Source organism: Drosophila hydei, unplaced genomic scaffold (genome assembly GCF_003285905.1).
Source record: "Drosophila hydei strain 15085-1641.00,03,60 unplaced genomic scaffold, DhydRS2 tig00000250-arrow-arrow-pilon, whole genome shotgun sequence".
NCBI classification, from domain to species: domain Eukaryota; kingdom Metazoa; phylum Arthropoda; class Insecta; order Diptera; family Drosophilidae; genus Drosophila; species Drosophila hydei.
In genome coordinates this window covers 323842-349986 of record NW_022045696.1, presented here as the reverse complement: position 1 = coordinate 349986, position 26145 = coordinate 323842, and the positions used below count along the sequence as shown (strand labels likewise).

Genomic DNA, 26145 nt, shown 5'->3' with positions numbered 1-26145 from the left:
CCAGCCCATTGCCCAAGCATGCATGAAATATTTATATATCTATTTTGAATATACTATAAGATTTAATCAAGCCTGACGGATGGACAGAAGCATTTCGATTGGTCTGCTGCTACTGATCTGGAATTCATATACTGCCTCGGCTACATTATTATTTCGTGTCAAAACTTTAATAATCCGTACAACGTGCGCACAAGAAACACGTAGTTAGCTTTTTTCTGCACTGCGTGCTTGGCAGTTTTTTTTTGGTGATAATAAAAATTCTTATAAAATATATATATTTATATGCGCATCTTCTCTGCTAGCGTCAACAAATAAAAGGACATATCCGACTCCTTACAGAGTTATATATATAAATGTATATATTTGTAATGAATCTGTATCAGAATCAGGCATGATGATATAATGGTTGTGGTATGTATGTCTCGTCTGTCATTTCAGCTTCTAATTTTACTTACTCTGTATAACATTTTTTCTGTATATATACATATATGTATATATATATATATCTATAACTCAAATTCGAGCTCATCGAGTAACTATTTTGTATAGTTTCGATAAAAATCTATAAAGAAATATAGAAATATTTGTATACATTTATTAATATTTTGAAATGTTTTTAATAACTTTGAATAATTTTGAATATTTTTTTTAATATTTTATGAATGTTATTTATAGTTTTTAATATTTTTCAATATTTTATAAACGTGTTTAAGATATTTAAATATTTTTTAGACTAGTTTAGTAATTTTAAATATTTTTCAATTACTTTAACATTCTAAAATATTTTATTCAATTTTCAAATATTTATTAATCTATTTTAATATTTTTTTAATATACTTAAATATTTTTTTTAATCTATTTTAATAATTTTTTAATATACTTAAATATTTTTTAATGTTTTCAAATAGTTTTTTAATATTTTAAAATGTATTAGAATCTTATATTTGATATTACTATTTTATTATTCTTTAATGTTTTATTAATATTTTTTTATGTTCTTAAATATTTTTTAATGTTCTTATATATTTTTTAATATTCAAAAACACATTTGTACCATATTTTAATTTATTTAAATGTACTTAAATATTTGACAAATATTTTGTTATATTTAAAAATTGTATGGAATATTTTTTTTTAATATTTTTAATTTTTTTTAATGTATTAAATTATTTTGTGCCTTTACTTTTATTTTGATATTTGCTAGATTTTACACACTTTACTTAAATTGAACATTTACCTTGCCAACATGTATATTCCCCTTAAGATAAGATTTGTAAAGTACAAATTGAAGCTTTACTGCAATTATTGCATAGCTGAACAATGCAATCGGTTCAGACAGTTTGATAAGTCATAATAAAAACTATTTTCAATCGAAAATTCTTGAATGCAAGTGATGATAATTAGATTTCTATAAAATGAAGCTCTGTATCGTGTTATCTTAGCCTGACGCTGTTTAAAACTATGCTAAGTGCAGGGTGATTGCTAGTCGAGTTGACTCAAAGTTTCGCATGCGGCTTGACGTCTTGCTTCTGTCGTTGCCTTCGCTGTTTGTTGCGAGCGCTGTGGCAAGGGCTAGTGTGTGGAAAGGGGGAGGGGGAGGGGGCCGTACAATGTGAACACTTGGTAAATATTTTGTTAAGCGGGCAATGTCCACGTACATACGCTTGGATGTGTGTATGGATGGTGTTTTTGCCGTGTTTGGATCGCGCGAAATGCTTGGCAAACAGAAGCAAAACCAACAAATGAGATCCTGTAGTAAATTCTGGTGTCGCCTTTTTCTGTGTTGCGATTGCTGTTGTTGTTGTTGTTGCTGTCGCTGTTGTTGTTGCTGCTGTTGTTCCTGGTGCTGGGCAAAATCCTGTGTGGGAAAATCCTTGCGTTTGCAGTAATCAGCACGTAGCGTTTAGTTCATTTATGTGTGCGTGCTCTCACGTGAGCGTGTATGTGGGTGAAGGGTGTGTGGGCGCGGGTGTGTGTGTGTGAGTTTGGTTGTGCAAGTGCGAAGTTTGCTTAAACACTAGCGAGGGCTGAGCGGATAACATTTTTGCGCCCGGCAGCTACTTTTACATAAGCACCAACTAACGTTGAAATAACTTTTAAATGACGTTTGTTTTTGGGGCGTGGCACAAACGCGTTTGCGTGTGAACTCTGTGGATATGCCATTGCTGTTGCCAATGCTGTTGCTGTTGCTGTTGCTGCTGCTGCTGCTGCTGCTGCTCTGCTCCACTACAACTCTTTTGCTCACTTTATTTTAAACTTTATTTATGCGATAGAAAGCTGCAAATTTTTGTTTGGGTTTTTAGCGACTTGGTTCACCAACGAAGGCGCCGCACAAATGTGTCTCTGTGAGTGTGCGTGTGCGTGTGCGTGTGTGTGTGGGTGTCTGTGTCTGTTGGGTAGTAACGTGTAGCCAGTCGTAGCAAAGGTCTTCCATTGTTAGCTTTAAACCATTGTAATCTATTTTTACACCCATGCAGAGGGTATTACAATTATTTTGGTTGCGAAATGTGCCAGCCACACACACACACATGGAACAGGGTATTATCGGCAGTATTAAGTATACACATGTTAATATATTTTCCTTAGAATGTTCTATCAATATTTGATAAATACATTAGAATATATATATATATTTAGTTAGATAGTTGATAACACTTGGCATTTCTATTCGATTCCATTAAATTCATAGGGTATGTTGTTCTCGTGACGCTGCAGTTAGCTTTGTTTACTTGTTAAAAATGTTATGATTATATATGAATGTCTCTGTCGCCCTCTGTGTTTGCTGGGCTTGGTATTTTGTACACATTATGCGAGCTTAGCGCGTGAGCTGCTTACATTGTGATCGCTGTAGTTGTCCATTGTTGTTAATTTGTCTTTGTGTGTGTGCGTGTGTAGTTGTGTGTGACCCTGACAAGCGGATTTGCTGCTAAGTGCGCTTAGTCCAACATCTTTTTTATGACGTAAGCTATGACAATTTCCATCAATTTCCACCAATTTTCCACTTTAAACTGCAGCGCAGGAGACGGCAAAGAAATACTGGCTCAGACGAGCTTTGGTGAGGCGTGGACGCAGGGACGAATGACCATATAACAACAAATAACAGTCAAAACAAAGGGAGCTCCATGTCGATGGTGATCGACGGCAGATACCCTGCAAGCACACACCGGACTTTTGATAAGAAAAATAATTAAAAACTAATTTGTTTATGAAAACTTCTATCCTTAGTTCGTATGCATCTGCAGCAAGCGCAGCTTGAATATAGATAGAACATATGGCTGCGACAACTATGCTATATATAAATATATATATATTTCCCTTCACTTTCATATATGGATTCATATAGAGTCAATGAGGCAGAAATTTTGCATAGCTAAGTATTTGCCAGTCGAGCACTCCCCACTAGAAGAGCCGCCCTCTTTGTGTTATTGTTCGAAAAGTAATGTCAAATGGTGATGGCGACTGCGACTGCGACGGCGACGGCGACGGCAACGGCGACGTTGACCTCGTCGCTGGTTGCGCCCTCTCACGCTGGCGACAATTGAACACACGAACCTGGCAACCGGGCAGAGCATCGAGGAGAAGCCGGGTGGCAGGACGAGGGAGGACAGCAACATGCGCACGTCCTGTCTGCTTCCCTGTGTGTGTGTGTGTGTGTGTGTGTGCGCGCGTGTGTGTGACTGTTGTAATTCTCGAAATTGCCAGCAATCGATATAAACATCAACTTTCCTATGCGTTGCTGCCTCTCCATCTTGCCATCGTGTGTGCCTCGTTTGGAGTGTCTGGGCAACTGTGACAACAAAACAACACACAGCTGCTTTATAAGCTCCCGCCTCAAGCCCAAAGGAGTATATTGGCTGGAGCAAATGTTGGCTGCGCTAACCCTTTACCTGCGCTCCACTGACAAAGCTCGAGTCTGTCGACTTCATTGACTCTGCCTGCACAGAGCATTGCTCTGTCAGCTACACCCGACCGCAATGCTTTCACATGTTTTTTTGTTGTTGCTGCTGTTTCTATGGCTGTTGTTGTTGTTGCTGTCAATACCGCCAATGATCCTGTTGACGTTGATGTGCTCAAGGTTGTTGTTGTTGCTGCTGCTGCTGTTGTTATTTCTGATGTTGCTGTTGTTGCTGCTGTTGCTGCTGCTGTTGTTATTTTACTTTAGTGCAAGCGCCACTGACATTGATGATGATTATTGGGAGTAAATAGAATTGAAAGTGCGCCCGCCACTGGCAAACGCTCGTTTTGGGCTGAGGACACGTGAGCTGCTGCTGCTGCTGCTGCTGTCTCGTACACGCTGAGATATCCAATACCCGTACCCCTTACCCCTTACCCCTTACCCACTACCCTCTACCCGCTACCCGTGTGTGCTACTCTGTTTATGTCTGTGTGCGTTTGCATAATGCGCGCAAATAAATTGCAAAATCAATTGAGCGGTAAAATAGTTTTCCTAACAACTCGCTGCTATTGAGTGAAAGTCCTGTCTTGCTTCAGCTACGGGCACATCATCAGCCTCAGCCTCAGCCTGAGCCTCAGCCTGAGCCTCAGCCTCAGTTGCAGCTTTAGCAACTGTCACGCCTATTTGGAACGCCTTCAACTTGAAATTGAAGTCTGCAGCCAATGTAAATTACAGGGTAGAAGCTGCCTCCCGGGCAGCACAATGAAAGCTCTCGTTCGTCACGCTGGCAACTCGAGCACAAGGCCACATTAACTCGAATGAGCAAAATAATAGGGGCGCACTGCTCGGCCTGTTGGCCATGTAAGTGACCCTGTCAATCAGGCACAATGAACAGCGACTATCTCGGCCCGTGAGCCGCTGTTAGATATTACGGAGTATAATTTGAAAATTGATGGATTGCTGGTACATTGCATACTTGTAGGAGTGAGGCTGAGAGTGCGTGAAGAAAACTAGTATCAATAAATATAATTTATTATGAAAGCGCTGGCATGGCCCGAGCCTCACTAATTCCTTAAAGCTAAGCTTCAACTTCAAGCTCCTTTGCGCTTCAACAGACTCTGTAGCAACTGATACAAGCTGAAAGTTCTCGTTAGAGATGATGTTATGGGCAGCCTGGAATATAAATTCAAAAAAGTGAGCTTGAAGCCCCCACAAATAGCTCAAATCAATATTTCCTGATTTCCAGCCTAAAAGTCTCAGCGACGCAGTCAAAGGTTTTTGATTGAATAATGAGGTCGCGTGAAGCAATAATAATTGAAAACAGGCTGTTGCCAGATGGACTAGTGGATATAGATATGAAAAAGTGTAGGCAAAATATCGATTTATCGATTTATAGAGATACTCTTACTGCAAACCAGAAAGCTATCTATTGGCCTTTAGCATACGGAATTTCGTTTTATGCAGCCTACTTATGGGGATTGCTCAAGCTAAGCACTCACTGAGTGAAAGGAGCATATTGGTTTGCGCAATGCCCGCTATTCTGCAAGTCTGTTACTTAAGGGCAGATATTCTAGTCGAATATAAATCCATGTAAAAAGAAAGTATTCTACTTTATGCAAGATGGGCCTTCGCCTTTAACAATGTGAATGGGCTCACAGAAAGGCACTCGCCAAAATATGGCAGCTGCAGGCCTTTGAATACACTTGACACTGATGTGGTTGAGTTTTTCATTGATTCTTTATTCTTCTGAGTTGGGATTCTTATGCCCTGAGTCATGTGCATTTCAGCCTTTAAATCTAGCTTGAGTTTGTTGATATATCTTATTTTAGATTTTAAGCACATGGTATTATCTTTCTCTATTATCTTGCATGTTCATGCCTGAACAAACTGTGTGTTAGCCAGTTAGCAATAAGTGAGAGATCTCTAGCAATGGCTCTAGCTGCCAGTTGGCTGACACTGACATGACCCTGGCAGTGTAGGACGAAGCATATTGTTGGCACCGATCAATGGCAGCTGGTGACACGTCTTCAAGCATTGTTGATGCACCTCAGCAGATGTCATCTGTTCCATATCACTAGGCGGCCCTTGATGCAGTCAGCCTGGAGTTGTTATAGTTCAAATCTCTTTGGTTTTCTTACTCGTTCTATGTCTTTTTTTGTTACTATTTCTATTTATATTTCTCTCCCTCTCTGCCTCTCTCTTGCGCTCTAACTCTCTCTTTCTTTTCTTCTCTCTCTCTCTCTCTATCCATTTCCCTCTCTCTTTCTCTCTTACACCATCCTCTCTCCGTTTCTCGATTAGCTAAATCTCTTAATTCCGCTTGCATCATGCCGAGGCGTATACTTAATATGCAACATTCGTAGCTGTGTTTCGAAGCTAAACATCAAGTTAAGTTGGCTCGATAGACAAGTCTCTTAGCTAGAGCAGAGGAAGATCAGCAAATAAGAATGCAGCCGCAGCTTCGAGTTATTAATTGAAGCCACAAAAAGTGTCAATTTCTTTCTTTTGGTGCGCTGCTGTTCATTTAATGTTAAAAACTCATTACGCGACTTGATCTATGTAAAGGCAGGCATTCGCTTATGTGTGTGCGTGAGTGCGGGTTGCCTTAATAACCACAAAACAGCTGCATATGCCGCAACAAACATAACAAACATACCAATACAATGGCACACACACTGGCACAGTTGTACATACGCATACAGATGCGTCTAGTAGGACACACACACACACAGACGCACACACTTAAGCAGGCAGCACACTCGTAAATGAAAATCTTTGTGCAGAATTAATTAAGTAAACAATACGAAAATTGTGAAAATTGCTTTGAATGCGTCTCCAAGCGCACACAGAGAGAGCGAGAGAGAGAGAGGATGAGGCATATAGACAGCGGCATAAGCAAGTTATACCCACATGCGGCACACACACGCCTTCCGCACACATGTAAACTTATTGTGCACAGCTGTTGTTGTTGCCATTACTCATTATTATTATCATTGTGCTTAATAGGCAAAAACGATGGGTGCTATGGACGCTGTCGGCGCTGCGGCCGGGAAAGGCGCGCAACACTGAGTACTAAAAGGCAGGCAACGCTCATTGTGCATTAAAAATTACACCATCCTCTGCCTTAATGATAAGACACTGCAAATGGAACCTGGAATCTGAAGTTTAGCAACGCGCGACTTTAACCAACTATTTGGCCAGCCTAACAAAGGCGTTGCTACCAAATAGTTGAAGTGACAAGGAGATCTTGACTGATTGCTTTGCTCAGGTGTGCAGCAGCAGCTGAACTGTATACAAGCTGAAATTATAATAAAATAAGAAAATATATTTTGAATGTCAATCCAATTTAATTCAATATTAAAGACAATGATTGCGGCTATGTGAAGCTCATGCCTGGCTCACGACTTCTCACTTCAAGTGCGAGAATTCCGCATATTCAACCAAAAACAGGCCTCATCATTGTGTACGCCAAAAAATGGAGAAAGCTCACGACAAATGCTAAAAAGTTTCAGCAACTTAAGAGCGTTACTCTTTCATAAGTCTAACCATGACCAAATGTCAATCCAAATTCAATTCAAAGTAACTTTCAGTTGTTAAATAGGCTGTCAAATAAAGCACTTTTGTCAACTCCAAGTTGTAAGCCTCTAAAGAACACAACCTTTTTATGGATGAAATATCGAGAGAAACCTTTGTTCTCTTATATCAGTGGAAGAAATTGAGAATGAGAATTGAAGGCATAATGGATTTTGAGGCATAGCCGAGATCTGGACGACAAGCTGAATGGATCTGGCCTGGATTTATCTTTATTTTATCTTTATTTCTCGCAGCCTATAGGAGCTAGAGGTATAATAAGTGTACATGGGGTCCTCATTCACAGCTCGTGTTGTCACGAGATTGGTTCGTTTCCATGAAACCTCGAGCTGCTTTCCAGCGAGAGCTGTCGAATTTGGCATTTAGTTTCATGCATAATTTCAACAATTTTGATTTATTTTATATGCTATCTCTGAAGACACAAAATAAACTTACTCACAGTTCAGTTGCAGCTTTGGCCAATTTCTAAAAGACGTTGAGCTCTTTAGTAGTTGTTGCACATTCAGTGGACTAATGAGACTAACTCTTGAATATAGTAACAAAGTTTCAGAGAGCTGTAGCTCTATTCGAGTGTAGATGGAAGCTAGAGTGCTTGGAAAAGCAACCCAGCTGGCGTTCGGGGTATATCTTAGTCAGATTTCCTTTAACACATTCCAAATGTTACATTTGATATAGAAACACGATATTATTGGACTCATGACTGAGAATGTTTATTGCTTCGTGGGTTTCAAGAGACATGTAGATGATGTCTTTAACCCACCAGGCCAAACACTAGAGATGCATGACTGACCCTCCGCTTAGCTATAAAACATGCCAAGCCTACATCTCAGTATTGTTTTGAAAATAGGCTGATAGGCTAGAGCTGGCTAGAAAAAGCAGTTGAAACGAAAACGGGTTTGTAAGTGGATAAACATAGCAGCTGCAGATAGAAGTTTTATAATTGTAATAGAATGAGGAAAGGAAGATAAAAACGAATTGGTATTCGGTTGGAATTCGAAATTGTCTTGTTGACTTGTCATCATTAGCGTGACTTGCGCTTTGTGCACGCTTTCGTTGCCTACCTTTACATGTTCGTATTAAGCTAGAAAGCTCTACGATCGGAGGGACGCGATTGCCCCAAAGACAGAGGTAGAGAGAGAGACGGAGAGAGCCGGAGAGAGACGGCTAGAGAAAGAGAGAAACTTTTATGTTTTGCTCTAAAATTAGAGTCCAAATATCTTTCAGATCCGTCCGCGACTCTTGCCTCACTTCGTGTCTTGGTTAATTAGGACTTGTATTAACTCTGTGGAAGCGTGCGAGAAAACATCTATGTTAATTGCCCAGCATGACAACGAAAAGTGAGGGTATCTGCGAGACGCCGATGCCCTCTGTTGGCATCGATAAACTAGAAAATAAATCATAATGAAACTGCGAAAGTGATTCGCTTTGGACTAAACAGAATTTTGAATGGAATTTCAAAGAAATTTTATATATGTGCTGCATTTCTCGCAGTGTATTCGAGCAGGGAAGAAAGGCCAGTTTATGATCTATATGCTGAGTAGCATAAACACAGCTCGATTGTCTGTGGCATCGACTTTACGATGATGTTTACGATCGATTTCTGTTCTGTTTGCTCAGCTGACTGCTGTCGACGACGAGCGTCTGTTGATTGGCTTGTAAAATCCAAACAGGTATCAGTTCGTCTACCCAGCCAGCGACGCTTTTATGTCAAGATCAGTCAAGTTGCCCAAGTCACAGATACAAATGCAGACTCCGACACAGATACAGATACAGATGCAGATACGGAGACGGAGACAATGAACACCGTTACAAGCTTTACTTTCACTTGTGCAAACACGGAGCGAGCTTACGCCAAGAACAAGAGCTGGCGCTGCCATGAAGCTCATTTGGCGGCCATCTCTGCTGTCGCGAGGGTCATCAGCGGGCCCTAAACGTGCAGCCGACTGGAGCTGGAGCCTAAAGCAGCGCTTGGACGTCGCTTGCGAGCGTCTCTGGCCTCAGTAGCATGTCAGGGGGCAAGCCAAGCGGTCCAATTTACCGACTCCGATTCGCGTCTCGTGGTATCTAGTACGTTCTACCTGCCTGCCTCTCTCGGCTTTCGCTTCCCCTCTCTCTCTCTCTCTCTCTCTCTGTCTCTCGCCCTCTCTGACGCTCTTTGTCTAACTCATTTGCCGGCTTCGCCCTTCTTTGCCAAGTTTTGATTTATAAATTTGGCTAACGTTGCTGGTGAATTATGACGCGTTTCGGCAATTTTAATAATCGGCATTTGCTGCTCATCTCTTCTCTTCTCTTCGCAGTAGCTGGAGACAGCGGGAGCGACAACAGAAGCAACACTTTACTTACCATGGCCAGCCATTTGCCAGCCTGTGGGTCTGCCTGCTGCTGCTGCTGCTGCTGGGCAACATCTGCGGCTCTGGCGCCCATTTGCACAAATGGAATATCTTGCAAAAGAGTTTTCGCTACATGCAGGAGACGATGCTGAGCAACAGCTTAGAGCGCGCTCATCTCAATCATGGCATTGTGTTTGAGTGCCGCACTATGTAAGTGCTGCCATTCCAGGCTCCTCAAGATTCTCATCCCAATTGCCTTTCCTGTAACCAGCTCCGACGCGAACCTGGGCGACGAGGTCCACTTCCAATTGCAGCTCGGCGACCTGCGAGGCTTTCGACGCTTGGATGCCAGCAAGAAGCTCGCCTTATTCCTGCACGGCTGGAACGATCAGGGCAGCAAGGACTGGGTGCAGGAGCTACTACTGAGTAAGCCAAGCCGAATGTGCCACAAGTTTGCCTAGAATCTCAAGGATTTTCTCCACACTTTCAAGTGCTCAGCAGCCCGCGACAAGCGTACTTTCAGCTGCTAAAATTGACTTGTTTTACTGAAACTCTAACTGAAACTTAAACTGAACTGTTCAGCTCCTCTTTTAAGTGTTTAAGATTCAAGTTCGCTCGCTTAAGCTGTTGTTTGAGCTGATCTAGTTGCCGTAGATCCCATACTGCTTAAAAGCCTTGCTCCAAGCGGATTTCCAATCAGACATTATGCAAAAGACTTGACTTCCAATTAGAAATTTGTCAAGCAGCTTCTGATCTGTTCTCACAGAAGATATAAATAGATAGATATGATTTGATATAGATTTATATACTTTTAGTTAGCAGCAATGCTTTCCTTCTTCACAATTACTTGGCTCAACTCACTTCGTGCTTTCGCTTGAGCCTTCTTTACTCAGCCACTCAATAGTCTTGTTTGCAGCTCTATTGGTCTCTCCCAGACGAGCTCTCCCAGTAGAGCTGGACTAAGCGTAAGCTCTCTATAAAAAGATTCTAAGAGCTGAATCGAATCGATTGTGTTTCATATCAAACTTAAGGCGAGTGCTAGCTGCATCGCTTCGGTTCATGTGATGAGAAAATTTTTGCGTCTTTTGCTTACTCCTCAATAGGAGTCTTCTGGCTTCTCCGCGGCTCTTTCAATTGCTTGTCTATGGTGTTTGCAAGCAAAGGTAGCTCTGAGTTTCTTTTACGACATATTCATGCGGCCTAAAGTCGTGTCAAGTCTTGTACTACTTTGTGGTATAGCAGACAAGTTAACACTTTGTTTTAATGCTAGATACCTTTAGTATGCAAAATATCTAAATTTCACAGACGCCAGCAATTGCTAAATGGATAGAAACTTAATCAAACTTCGTTTAGGAGCTAGAAAAAAGTAGTCCAGCAGCTGCATGCCAGGTGCAGCTAGACTTTTAAATACAATCAATGAAACATTAATATTTGAATACGTTGAGCTAATTTAATTACTCAAGCTTAATTACAAATTCAGTTCAGAGATAAATTTGCCTTACAAGTAGCTCTTATCAGACTAGGCAGCTGAAGAAGGCCTTGTTGATGGTTGAGCAGGACTCGGACTTAAGTTGCAAGAACATGGAAATGGTTCTGTCTGATAGTTTATAACCACGTACAGCCAGATACCTCTGGCAGCAACTTCTAGCTTACATAATGCTCACAAAGACTTTGATTACATTTGCCTGTGCCAAATAAAAGTTTCATCTGCTTTTACCTGATTCAAACTAAATCGAAGCTGGCAGCGACACAGCTGCAGAGTCGCCTGATATACTCAGTCAGAGAATGAACAGATTCTGCTATAGACTTTATCTAGAGCTGGCGCCATCCATCAATGACCTTTGCTCGCGCAGCTGCTTGAGCTTACTCCTGCTTATCAATATAGAGATCTCTATTGCCAGCATCACTTATAACACTCTGAACGTCTTTGGCAGCTTGGACGCTGTTTGATGAGAACTACAATGTGTGCGTCGTGGACTGGGGCAATCTGTCGCAGAATGACTATAAGAGCGCTTCGATGTCCATATTCGACGTGGGCCTGACCGTTGCGGGCATCATCATTGCCTTGGAGGAAATGCGACCGCAAAGCTTCAATCGGCAGAACGTGACCTTGGCTGGGTATAGCCTGGGCGCTCATGCAGCGGGCTATGCGGGCGCCGTGCTGGGCGGTCAGGTGGAGCAGATCATTGGCCTGGATCCAGCTGGGCCGCTGTTCACGTTGCCCGCCGATGTCCATCCCAAGTACAGGCTGGACAAGACGGACGCCCAGTTCGTTCAAGTGCTGCACACCTCTGGCGGCACGCTGGGCACGAGCCTTAAGTGTGGCCATGCCGACTTCTATCCGAACGGAGGACGAGCTCCGCAGAGCAACTGTCTGATGTTTATGAATCTGCGCGACATGCAGAACACAAGTGAGTGAGCATGAGCAGCTGCTGCCAGCGCCAACAGCTAATCCTTGAGCCCTTCTTCCCTAGATCCCATTGCCTGCAGCCACTCGGCGGCTGCGATCTTCTTCCGGCAGTCAATGGATCCGCAGTACCCCTTCATCGGCTACGAATGCGGCAGCTATCGCGATTACTCCGCTGGCCGTTGCGTCAACAATCGCCGGGCCATGTTCGGCATCCACTCACGGCGACGGCTACAGGGCAGCTTCTACTTCGACACCAGCTCGAGCTATCCCTACGTGCAGCAACAGCGTCCGCAACGCTTCTGGAATTGGATTTGGGCTAGGTCTCGCAATCGGAATTTGAATCAGAATCGGAATCACATTAGCGCCCGGTACTTGGCTGAAGACGAAGCAATTACATTAGCAGCAGCAACAACGGCCACGGCCAGGCCATGGACGCTCAGGTGGCGAAGGCGCAGTCGTGGGCGCCATCGCTGCCCGTTCAGATGAGCCCAATGCAGAGAGCGAGACAGAGGAGGGAGGGAGTAGAGCGGAACTAGTTCCTAGTGTTGTTGCTGTTATAAACATGTGAACGATTTGATATGTATGTCCGATAAGAAACAGAAGAACGCCCCACCACAAATATGCAATCAGCCAGGCCGTGTGTGCTCCACATTTCGCAGCAGCGAACACTAGAGGAGAGTCGAGAGTTGAGAGTCGAGCGTCGAGAGTCGTGTATTGAATAGAATAGCAACAACAATTTGTTGGTGTTAAGTTGATTATTGTCGAATAAAAAAGAAGAAGGACAAGAAGAAGAAGGAGAAGGAGAAGGAGAAGGAGAATAAAGCAAGCATTCACTGTACCCTAGAAGCTGTCTAACGTGTTGGCTAAAATAGCCGTTCATAATTAAGAGGGGTCGGGGTCGGGGTCGGAGTCGGGCTCGGTCTGACATCTACATACTGATATAGGTGCACATGAACATAAAATAATTTAACACTTAACGTGGACAAGGTTCTGGACCCCCGGGCCAGGACTTGGGCCAGACTGCTTGCTGGCCGCACCAGTAGAAATGCAACTCACATAACTCATGCGAAGTCGACGGCCGCGCTGGCGACGACGGCGCCATAAATTTCAAAACAGGAAGCAGCGAGCAAAAACAACTCGCAACTCAAGTGGAATGTAACGGAGCAGCAACAGCAACAGCAGCAGGAAGAACAACAAAATCAGCAGCAGGAGCAGCAGCAGGAGCAGGAGCAGCAGCAGGAGCAGCAGCTGAAGCAAGAAAACGAACAACAAGCACAAGCTAAATAAAAGCAGCGCAGAGCAAGTCTCATGTAGACGGCAAATATTAACTACCTTTTAGCAGAGGCGTGCCCAATGCGAAAGGCCAGCTGACGTAAAGTTGTAGAAAATTATGTTTTACAATGCGAAAATTGAATTTCAGTTTATTGTTTTCGCTTTTCATTTTGTTTTACGATTAACTGTAAAGTGCAGCCGCCAGTGTACGTTGCGTATACGCCGTGGCACACAGCGACATCGGGCCATGGCAGCAGCTACTAGCCAGAGCCGAACTTTGTTGCACGTCAATGACTTCCTGCCAGCCCCCGTGCAAACGTGTATATAAACTCACTCGTGTGTGTGTGTGTGTGTGTGTTAGCTGTGTGGAGGCAAGGCCCTTGTTTTCATTCGGACAAGCTTTTGTAGGTAGCATGTAGTAACAACATTCGATAGCTGCCAAATTAATTAGAAATTTTAAAAGTTACCAGCGTATAAAAATTGAATTCGGAAACTGAACGAACTGCCACGGCCTGCCGCTGCGAGCCCATCCAGGCAAAGCAGCAAAGACTGACAGAACTTCAGCTACCCTTGGCCCTTCCATAGAGCTTGGATGGCGATGAGCAGTAGCTCAAATCGAGCTGATTTCAGGAAATTCAACTGGGTTTTTCCTCTTTTCCGATCAACTTTCAAGCACCACAAATATCTTAATATTTTTATAAGCCAATTGAAAGAACTTGGCTATGGGCACACGCCTATTGAGCCAAGATTTCTTAGCCTCAAGCATAATAGCTAAACCTGAGCTCACTTTAAGCTCGCTTCCACTTTGCTCACATGCCTTTATATGCCACTAAAATCGGCAGCTGTAGAACACTTCCCTTCATTTTAAGCTTGGCTTGATCTTCAGTAAAGACTCAGTGGCCAAGTTTAAGCTAGGCAGGCTTGAACTTAGTTAGAGTCAGCTAGAGTTCCCCATGTCTACTGGATCTTACCAGGGTCAACCACTACTCCTCAGCCTATGCCCTTGAAAGGCATTAGCTTACGAAGATGTCATGAAGGCCAGCTCAAGGAGTTTCAGCCAGAGATTGGGCTCGCAATAAGCCGGCTCTTAGCGCTGCAGATGGACTTCATGATGCCTGCAACTGCATTTTAGTGCAACTCAATTGTTTTCCTTCTCCTTTAAAAGCCTCTCAGCTCATAAGCTCAGCGCAAAGCGTGCTGTTTGTCTGAATGCATAAAAGGATGTTGTTATCTTTGTTATTGCAGCTGCGTGCAATAGTCCGACCAGGAATACCAAATTTTGCATTGCTGCTAACTGCATAAAGTATATATTTATATATCTCAGTATATATAGAAGATATATCCAGCTGCGAGCAACATTTCTGCGCTTTGTTCTGAGTACATTTGAAATATTCGAATGCAAGGAAATCGACTTGAGTTTGCAGTCCACAGACTCGGGCTGCAGGCAAACAGGCAAACAGGCAAGCAGGTGTACAGAGGCCAGGGTATGTGCTTTTCAGCAGAGCTATTCCTTCTTGAATTGGCGATTTATTTGCCTGTGTGATGCTCTATGCAAATAAAAGAAATCAATTTATAAAATTGCATCAAATAAAACTGTTTCGCTTTGTTTTCGACAACAACAACAATTAATACGCGCTGCGAAAATAAATACTGTAAATATATATGAAATATTTATATAGATATATAAATATATATACATTGCATATGCTGACAAGAATTGTTTCAGTCTTTAAAAGTTTCCATAAATAATTCAATCAATCGATGACGTCGCAAACGAGAAGTGGGAAATGTTGAATTCTTGTTTGTCTTATTCTTGCTATGAACAGTCAAATAAACTACTTACTCTACTTTGTTATTGATTATTAACAATCTCAATATTTTGCCCAGGAATAGCAATCCGTGTGGATCCTTGCCTCCTCGAGTTGCCAGCGTGACGAACGAGAGCTTTCATTGTGCCTCCCGGGAGGCAGCTTCTACCCTGTAATTTACATTGGCTGCAGACTTCAATTTCAAGTTGAAGGCGTTCCAAATAGGCGTGACAGTTGCTAAAGCTGCAACTGAGGCTGAGGCTGAGGCTGAGGCTGAGGCTGATGATGTGCCCGTAGCTGAAGCAAGACAGGACTTTCACTCAATAGCAGCGAGTTGTTAGGAAAACTATTTTACCGCTCAATTGATTTTGCAATTTATTTGCGCGCATTATGCAAACGCACACATACATAAACAGAGTAGCACACACGGGTAGCGGGTAGTGGATAAGGGGTAAGGGGTAAGGGGTACGGGTATTGGATATCTCAGCGTGTACGAGACAGCAGCAGCAGCAGCAGCAGCTCACGTGTCCTCAGCCCAAAACGAGCGTTTGCCAGTGGCGGGCGCACTTTCAATTCTATTTACTCCCAATAATCATCATCAATGTCAGTGGCGCTTGCACTAAAGTAGAAGAACAACAGCAGCAGCAACTACAACAACAACAACAGCAACAGCCTTAAGCACTTCTCAAAAGTAACAACGTCAACAGGACCATTGGCGGTGCTTAGAGCAACAACAAAGAATAAAAGTGTAAGCACTGCGGTCGGGTATGACTGGCTGAGCAATGCTCTGTCAAGTCATGGCTCACACGAGTCTGAGGCCTCAATTAACTTTCCAAGGAAACATTCGCAGAAAGAAAATGTCAAATGCTTTGACTAGCTAAAAGTGAAACGAGTATATTGGCTTTTGCGCATGCAGACTTGAAGGAGGGAAATCTGAAGACTGGAAAGACTGAAACATTTTAGCACTGCGTTTGTCTCGCTCTTCTGTGCAGCGTCTGAGGCAAAGCTCCATGAATAAAAAATAAGGTCTAATAAGCTCCGGTAATACCCTGCCCCACAACATATGTGAAGGAATAACTGAATAGCATTGAGTTGCACTTACAAATAAGAGCATTTAGTTACAGGTTTGCCTCGCTGCACGGATCACGAGAATGGGAAATATCTATCTAATGTGAACTCAGACCCAGGATCAAAGTTATTCACATATAAATTTCTCTATAGCTGGCGATGGAAAGTGGACATAAAGTGCGCAGCTTATGTGTGTGTGTGTGTGTGTGTAATAACAGGCTCTGTTTACGATGCAAAGATCCCATACGCTATTTGACGTAGAGACAGAGCCTCGGCATTACGGCACGGCGCACCTGGCCAACGTCCCAACGTGATCCTGGCAAAGTTAAGTGTTTCTTTAGCTTAATAACGGAAATATTTTAGTTGCTGGTTGCTGGTTGCTGGTTGCTGCCTGGCCGATACACGCTTACACAAAAACACATTTAAATGCTTCCGGCGCTGTGTTAAAGCTGCACGAGGACGCTCTTTTGGCTTCTGGCCGACGTCTTTCGTGGGGCGTCTCTGGAAGAAGGCCCTCCACTGCCTGTAAATAACTCGCAGCTGGTGTCGGCGTCATGGTCGTCGCTGGCTCTGGAACGCCCTCCGTGCTGGCGCTCGAGAAGACGGGCAGGTCGACGTGCGCTGTGCGCTGTGCGATGTGCGACGTGCAGCCGAAGGCAACGTTTTCTTTTGATTACACGCCGTGGGGTCTGGCCATTGTTCTGCCGCCCAGCCACGTTCTGTGCCCACGCCGACCTCCAAGCAGTCTTGCCCACAATGTAGGTGTAAATGCAAGTGAGCATGAAAGATGAAATATTAACGCGTCGCCTTGCAAGTCCCTGGACAGTGTTCGGCGACCAGCGTCCTGCGCCCTGTGTCCTGCACTCAATTTCAAAATGCAATTTCTACTAAGAGCGCACATCCGCCAATCGAGCGCCCCAGCCACGAGCTGAACAAGTCAGCAAGCCAGTCCCCGGTGAGGTGCCACACAACAAAAGAGCGCATAGATGAAAGTGCTTCAGTCGGGCCTGCCTGACCACCGGATACACTGTCTAAGCACAACTCTAACTACTCTACTTTGACTCTCTAACTCTAACAGTCGAAGATCTGAGATCTGAAAACGGCATTAAATTTCCGATGGGTTCCCTTGACAAGAACACAGATAGCAGCTCGATCATTAAATTGTATATTTCTTCATTCATTAAGTCCTCTAAAGAAACTGATCTATGTTTGTCAGGCTCGCTTCATTTTGTTCTATTTCTATGCTGCTTCTAACGAGCTCACAGCTGCTTTTGCTTTTGCTTTTGCTGTCGCCTTCTCTTCCACTGATTATCATAACGTCTCTTTCCGATTGGCCTTCACAGCCAGCTCGCTCTTACATAGCAGCAACATGGGGACAACGTTGCGCAGCAGCTATCTTCGACTCTCTCTCTCTCTCGCTCTACCTCTCAGTTATAATGAGCAGCGTTTAGCTAAGACGCAAACCATTCGGATAATATTTTTACAGCGCTAATGTTACTGTAGTGGAAGGCGACAGTCAAGAACTGGGAAGCTTGGAAGACTCTGATATGAACGCTACATTATCGCGTACTTATAGCATATAAAAACAATTTAGGCTGACTTAATCTAATTTATGTTAGCCAGATCAGATCAGAAGACTGAACTGTACCTCAGATCTCAGCATAGAAGAACTTAACACTCAGACTGTCAAAATTTGGTATGTAGAGTAGAGTAAAGTCTATGATTACCTTTCCCTTTTAGAATTGTGCCAATTGTTGAAATCATTCTTATGTAGATATATATCTATAAACGAATATCCATAGTCAAATAAGTTAACTGCAGTCGATCTTAGCAGGCTAAAAGCTGATCAGAAAAAAAGTTCGATAAGAACTCAGATCAACATGCTTCAGTAGATATATGAATTATAGCTAGATCGAGCTCTGGGCACAGCTGCGAGAAAACGACTAAATGAAGCTAATCTCAAATGGAAATTGCAGCTCAGTCCAGGCACACGGCAAATGTAGGACAATAGTAGGGCAAAGGAGCTCTCCACTGGAGCGGCAGCTCTGATGCAACAAGTGCAAATTCACTGCATACTTGAGGCCGACCACAAATGCCAGAATGTCAACGACACATGCCAAAATGTTCGACAAACCTGGCCAACATGTTGCACGAATCGCTCGATTAGGCAACTGCCAGCTGCGACTGCCCTGGTCACATGCTCCTCTGATGACTCCTGCCTTGACCAAAGCCAGAGCCAGCGCGTGTCAGTATGTGTGTGGGTGTGTCTGGTCATTCTCATCAAAGCAGCGAACATAAATATATATATATATATATATATATATATATATATACATATATAAAATATATATAAATATGCATAAAACATTTTCTTATCTAATTGTTCAGAAATAATATAGAATGTTACTGAACAGCTTTTATTTTTATATATTAAAATAAAATAAAATACATAAATTTATATATTTCATATAAAGCTCGAGTTGCGTTCAAAAAGTAATGCAAATTTCGAATTTCCGCGAATTACATATATTCGATTCATGATCTTCAATGATCGATGTCACCTTATCCCGGTACTCATATACCTCACCTATGCCTAGAAGGACGACGCTATGAACAGATAAAGACGGCAACGCTAGAGAAGCTAAGCAAAGTCACAAAAAATAATTTTTTGAAGTGGAATCCCTGATAGAAATTACTTGAAAATGCTATCTGAAGCCTTGCAGAGGAGTTCCCATCACATATTATCCTCTCTGCCAACTGAACTACCTTTCTCTTCCATGAATATATAAATATAAAAAAACAAGTTCTTGTAACGTTTTGAGCACACCTCGCATATTCATTTGTTATTACATCTAAGTCTAAGAAATACACTCAGAGCTCTAATTCAATTGGATTAATGCCAGTTGATATAGATAGACCATATAGTATATGTATCTATATAATTTATATATTCATGAGCTATCTTCAAAATCTCTAGATTCTGTTTAATTTCTCAAAAGTCTTTAGGAGTATCAAGCTCATTTTATGTGCAATGAAATTTTCTTTAGATTTCATTAAATCGATATTTATCGATTTCGGAAATTTATAGCTGTTTAGCCACTTCAATTTGTGAGTCAAGTAGAGCTTGCCCTGTGTCTTTAAGTGAGCTCAACTGACACAAAGTAATTTATATAGATTCGATTCGCGTTAAATATATATTTTAGCATATCTGAGGAAGCCTAGCGGCACATAACAAGGCTGCAACATCGCCAGCTGCGATAACAATTGCTGGAAAAGAAAAGAACTCGACTTGAAGATCGCTAGGAAATGCCAAGGGCTTCGCAGGCAGCTTCAAGGAAAAGCTTCGACAAGTTCGGGCCTGAGCACAATGCTAAGATCACGAAACCCGTATAAACGGCAATCAATCAGTTCTTAAATGCTATTACTAACTAACTAACTTCAAGGTGTGATTCAAGTGCAACTTTGTATGAGTCAAAAAACTATATTCTATATAGTTCACCGCAACTAAGGATGTGGTATATAAACCTTGTTTATATTTTAAATAAAAAATAAAATATATTTATATATTATATATTTATTTATTTTTATTTATATATTATATATTTATTTCAAAAATGTATAATCGGAAATTTTAAGGAATGATTGGCGATTGGCGTCCACTAATTTGCTTAAAATAATATCTCATGGCTTAATAATTAAACAATTTCATTTTTTCTAAAAAAAAAAACAAGAAAACAAATAAAATTAAATTAAATGTTCGCTGATGAACAAATTTTCAGTGTATATTTTAAAGTTTTCCAAAAAAAAATTATTTCTTAATTTATCTTAAAAAGAATTTATAAAATTTAAATAAATAAATAAATGTAGTACTTTCAATTAAAAGCCTTGGATAATATGCAGCATGTACGAAGCAAGCAAATGGGGCGATGATGACGATCTACAGAGTATATATATATAGTAAATATATATATAAAATACATGTGTATATTCGATCTACAGAATATATATGTATATATGTATATAGTATATGTATGTATATCATTTCCATCCTAGCACAGAGCTTCAGCTAGGCTCAAGGCTTAAAGTCACAGCAACAAAGGAGAAAATCTTTCAGTTACTCGAATGGCAGCAGGTTTAGTTATTATAGCCAGCTCACACAGATTACAGGGTATTTTGCTGGCGAGCAACACTTGCTGCAGCAGTCTTAGAAGTGGCTTAAAAATTGCTGTTGAAGCAAAAAAGAAAAAAAAACAAACGAAGAAGTTGAAGATAAAACACCAGAGATATGAAACCAATTGAACGAAATTTTTGTGACACCTCCAAATGTATAGAGAGAGAAAGAGAGAGAGAGAGAGAGAGCGAGAGAGGGTGAGAGATGGAGTCTCTCTATCTTACATTGCATATTTCGCTTAACTTGTGAGAGACTTTTTCGCTTTGCCTTTGGCAATTTCTTACTGCTGTCGCTGCACACAATTTATATGCATGGTTTGGCGTTGATGCCACGCCTCCCGCCGAGACTGGCTCTGGCTCTGCCTGGCCGCCCTTCAGTGTGCTCTGGATTTTTAATGACACTGAAATATTGTGTTGCAACTTTTGCTTTATTATCGAGCCCACAGCTACTGGCCGCTCAGGTGCCCCGAGCACCTGGCCCCGTGGCACATCTTTTGCAGCTGCAGCTGGCTCTGCTTGAGCTTCAGCTTGTGCTTCTGCTTCGTTTCTTGCTGTTGTTGTTGTTTTCTCACTTGGATGCTGCGATGATTGCAGAGTGCTCGCCTCCGCTCCACTCGAAGCGATTAAGTTCCCGCCCAAAACAAAGAGCCGTTGCGCAGCATTCAATTTCAAGCGTATACAATTTAGTTAATAACTTTTAAGCAAAGCGCATCATAAACTCTTCTCTCGTTGGCAGCGCTTTGTTTTAACAAATGGCCGGCAATAAACTAAACGCAGCAGATTACGACTGCTGCGACTAGGACGAGATATCCTTCTGGCTCTCCGGCTCAACGTGTTGCTGCCATGTGTGTGCCTCTCCATGTGTCTATGTGTGTGTGTCCGTTGTGGACTATGGGCTCGTGGCGTGGCAGTTGATATGCTTTTTCCAGCGCTAAGATGCTTTTAACCAGGCGCCAGGCGCCAAACGCCAGACGCCGAGCGGCAGCAGTGACAACAAAATGCTGCAACAACTTAAGCTTAGCAATGACAGAAGCCCCACACAGCGGACGTGGCACGGGCGACGACATCCCACGACACATATATATATCCAGATATACATATATATAAGCGCACAAAAACGGAGACAATGCGCAAAATTGTAAGACACTTAAATTGGCTGAAAAGACTCGCCAATGCCAGCAGGCGACTGCGTTGATGTTAATGCGGCTGCCCATAAAAGTGAGCAACAAACTTCATTGTTTATATCCAGCCTGATGGCCACCTATATGTCCATCTATATATCTATATATGTGCACACGTATATACATACACACGCCTTTCTTGGCGCCACTCAAAGCCCGAGCTTCGGCTTCACTCCCCCATATCAATTGAATCAGCAACAAAAGGAATTTACTTATAGCTGGAGTTGCGTTTCATTAAAAACCATTTTGAGTTTGTTTTAAATATGTTTTCAACTGTTTTATATGCCAATTCTTAGGCCACTCACAGCTGAATCACTCTTGGAAAAGGACTCAGGTAGGAAGCCAGCTTCAACTGTGGAAGCTGTGGGCGACTTGCCTAGGCTAAAGAGTGTTTCTTTTAAAGTTACATAATTTTAAAAAGTATTAAATTACAGACATATAACATTAATATCTATCAAACTAACTCAATTATATACAAAATATTATAACAATGCATTAATAAAGACATTTCGACTAATGCATGCATCTCGTAATCTGAAACTTTCACTTTTACAATCATCAGAAATCATGAGGCACTCGTTGCTGAAGACAGATGAGCCAATGACTCAGCAGCCACCAAACATTTATTTATAATGTAATCAACTATAATACAACTATAGCTTGTGGATAATAATTCTACCTATTTAACTATCCATTCAAGCATTTTGTGTGGCTCAATTGAAATAAGTTTGCAATTTAAAATTTGCAAGCAATGCTCTAGTGTAGTTCTATCTGTGACAAAATGTCCTGTTAAGTGCAATAAGAAACAGTTATCATGTACTAAAAAAATATTAAATAAAATAGTATTATTAAATCAAAGTGATCTGCCTTTTAAAAAAAACTCCTTTTTATATACTTTTTAGTGAATCAATTGAGATTTAGTAGTTCCCTTGGGAGTTTCTAGCTTTAGGTTAGTAGAAGATAGAGCACGTCACATCCTCTCTGGATTCAGATATATATATAATACATATAAGGTCCCTTGGTTTCTGGGATGTATGACGTATATATTTCAAATTCTAAATTTCAAATATTCAAAGACTCTGATCTAAAACTAAATTCATACGGACAAAACCAAGCTTCCAGAGGGAAAGCTATGCCTAGTTTGCATTGATATTCGTATGATCAAGTGAGATATAGCAGCAGATCAAATTTTTCAGTGGAAACACTGGAAGAGGCTTGACTCATGAGTACTTACAATCAGGTATCTTTATACTCCTTTAAGACCCAGAAATTATGATCTAACAGTCCAAGAACTTTAAGTCAAAGGAAATCGAGTCTTCTGTGTAGAGTTGTTTTTCGACTGATCTGATTTGGCCCGATTTCTATCAGATTTATTCCTTACCATGATGGGAATATCATCTGTCGATGCTTCAGGTAGAAGTGAAGTAGAGTAAGGGTATGAGCTCTCCAGAGTCTCTATATTAAAGTATAGCAATTTAATATCTCTCTTTGTCTCTCTGACTCTCTCTATATATATTTTGCTCTCTTTGACCCTCTCCTACTTTTTATCCTTCTGACGCTCTTTCTTTATTAATCCCGCTCTCTTTCACTCTGTCCCTTTCTTTTTCTCTCTATCTCATTTCCATTCTCTCATTGTCATTCTCTCTCAACCACGGACTACCTGCCTCTCTCTCTTTCTCTCTCTGATCCTCTGTCTCTCCCTCTCGCTTTCTAGATCACTTTCTCTCTCTCTCTCTCTCTTGTTTTTCTCTCTCTCTCTCCCTCTCTCTTTTTTTTCTCTCTCTATCTCTTTTTATTTTTCTCTCCCTTTTTCTCTCACTCTCTGCACCAACTCTTCAATAAGCTTCAACATATCTTGTGTCATTTGACCTAAAGTTCTCCAAGCTTCTTCCGGCTGGGTATCCAAACCTTACCTAATGCCTTGATTGCTTGTTGTCTATAGGCCATAAATACGATGACACTACTAACTGCATGGCACTAGCGCGAAAGACAATAAAGTCGACTGTGTGATTCGAACCCGCTCACTCGTAGTTCGATGGCCCGAGCCACTTAGAGCGAGCAAATGCCCGGCGCTAAGAGTAGAATGTAAAGCTCTAATTCCCAACTGGAATATGCATAGACACGAGCGACATTCACCGTAAATACATATATCCAAATCTATTTGATAGATAATCTATATATGTATGTATGCATAGCCTATATATATGTCCGCCTCGCCGACCATTGCTCACGCGAGTGGCGAAACTTTTGAATAGATTCGAGTGGTTCAAGTCAATGTGTTTTTCTTTTTTTTTTGTTTTTATTAGAAATTCATTTTTATTTTATATATTTTTTACGAGGTCTAACGGAAAGAATTTCCTAAGCGTGAAATTAAATTTGACTTGCGCCCGCGTCGATATCATTTTCATAGTTTTTTTTGGGCGGCTTTTATAGAAAAAAAAAATATAACAAAAAAGGGCTAGCCATACAATAGAGCAAAAGTCCTAGCTTTTCCAACTATTTATTATCATTTTTTTCTTTTCTGGTTTTTTCTCTTCTTTATTTTTTTTGCCAATTCTATTATCTTTTATTTGGCTGCACGCAAAGCAAAGCGAAGCGTAACAAAAGTGATGTCCACTATGGATTTTTACTAGGCACTAAAATTATATTTTCATTGTTATCTATATGCACGCGTGTGTGTGGGTGGGAGGGTGTGTTGGTTGAGTAAGTGGCCTATGTAAATGGCAGCATAGTCGAAAAGGAGAATTTCATAGTGAAAACAGTCGCCGAGCCGAACGCAACACAGCCAACGATGATGTCGCCCATACGAACAGCTGAGGCGTACTGAAAGCACGAACCTAAGCTCTGTGTTGAGTTTGAAATTTGTTGCGACGCGACGTTGCTGTGCTGTGGTGACTTTCGACAGGCACATGAGAGCGCAGATGGAAGCGCTAAAGCAACAGTTGGTCGCTGGAAGCACTGGAATAATTGATGAGTTGATGGGCAGATGGCTTAAGCTTGTCAAGCAGTTGACAGTTGTCGGCCATAATCTCTTGCAAGTGGTCAAGAGGTATTAAAATACAATAAAAAAAGAAGAAAAACAACAACAAAGTGTTTGTTGGCCTTGATAAGAGCAAACCAGCCAAATTGGGTTTGCCAACATTATTTATTCTCGCTTTTCAATGAAAAAAAAAAAACTCAAGTGAAAAATTCAAATTTCCTTTCAAAACGATTATAATGCTCCTTAATTCCCTAATCCGATAATTTATTGATTTAGTTTCTCGCTAAAGTAAATGTTTATTTTAAAAATGAAATAGATTGAACAGACTCTAGACTCATGTGCTACTTATACCCTGTAAAAAAAAAATATATATATATATATATAGTTTTATTTTTAAGTAACCACTACTATTTTTTTAAACAACTCCATTTTGAGAATTTCTCGTCTTTAAGCCACAAAGTAAACATGTTCCTAAGATTGGTACTAAAAAAATATCTAAATTAATAAAAAAAATGTATTTATCTAAAAATTCGTTTCAGTTGCACTACCATTTTTATGAACACTACAGCCTGATAGTCTGAGTCTGAGCTTGTAGGCTTATAAGCTACAATATCAGTATAGGGTATGTCGCAGTCGATCATTTTCAGCTATGTCACTGCATGACTGCCTTACTACATCAATAAATAATTTCGAATTTTGCTTTCAATTGGCATCGCCAAAGGGTATGTTAGGATCGTGCACGCTCAGCTGGGGCGACTTTTGAAACAATTTTTGTATTTCTTTGTTTTGTCGGGTTTGTGGTAGGAAAATGAATATACATGTATTTTTAATACGCAAAAATATTGAAAAACACGAAGCCGATAAAATATTTTTACAAATACCAAAAGCCAACATTTTGCCAACTGCATATTACGTTATGCATATTGCATTTGTGGCCCCAAAACAAAGCGAGCGGCAAGCGCGAGTGCACAGCGGAGCGGAGCCGCACACAGAAGCTGTGCGGCTTTGCGCGGCTTAGTTGAGTCGAAGCCAACAGATGGCGCTGCCGAACGAGTTACAGTAAACCAAAGAACAAATCACTTAAGCTTCATTGAAACGCATTACCCACATATTATATATATGTGTATATGTCTATATGGTTTTTTATTCATTACATAATCGCATTTAACAGGTGCGAGTGCATACGACCTCATGTGAATTGGCCTGCTAACAACATTTTGGCCATTAAATGCCATAAAAATGGATCAGAAATTGTCTCGCCTATTATTGGGGCCGTGTGGTCAGACGTTTAAGCCTAGTTGCCACCGCCAATGGCTATTGCAGGGGGCATTGCAACTCATCTATAGCCCACAGCAATAAGGAAATAAAAACAAGTGCTGTCCAGGCGAGACTGATCGACTAGCAGACACCCTAACCCACCGGTAACCGAAATGTGAAATC

The 26145-nt window shown here is 41.4% G+C and overlaps 1 protein-coding gene across 1 annotated transcript; it reads left to right on the top strand.

Moving 5' to 3' along the window:
- The first annotated feature begins 4782 nt into the window (after positions 1-4782).
- On the top strand, positions 4783-12762 carry LOC111596567 (lipase member H). Its single transcript, XM_030223693.1, has 6 exons — positions 4783-4805; positions 9784-10026; positions 10088-10242; positions 11751-12227; positions 12291-12546; positions 12609-12762. The coding sequence occupies exons 1-6, from the start codon at positions 4783-4785 to the stop codon at positions 12760-12762; spliced, it is 1308 nt and encodes a 435-aa protein (XP_030079553.1).
- The last annotated feature ends 13383 nt before the right edge of the window (positions 12763-26145 follow it).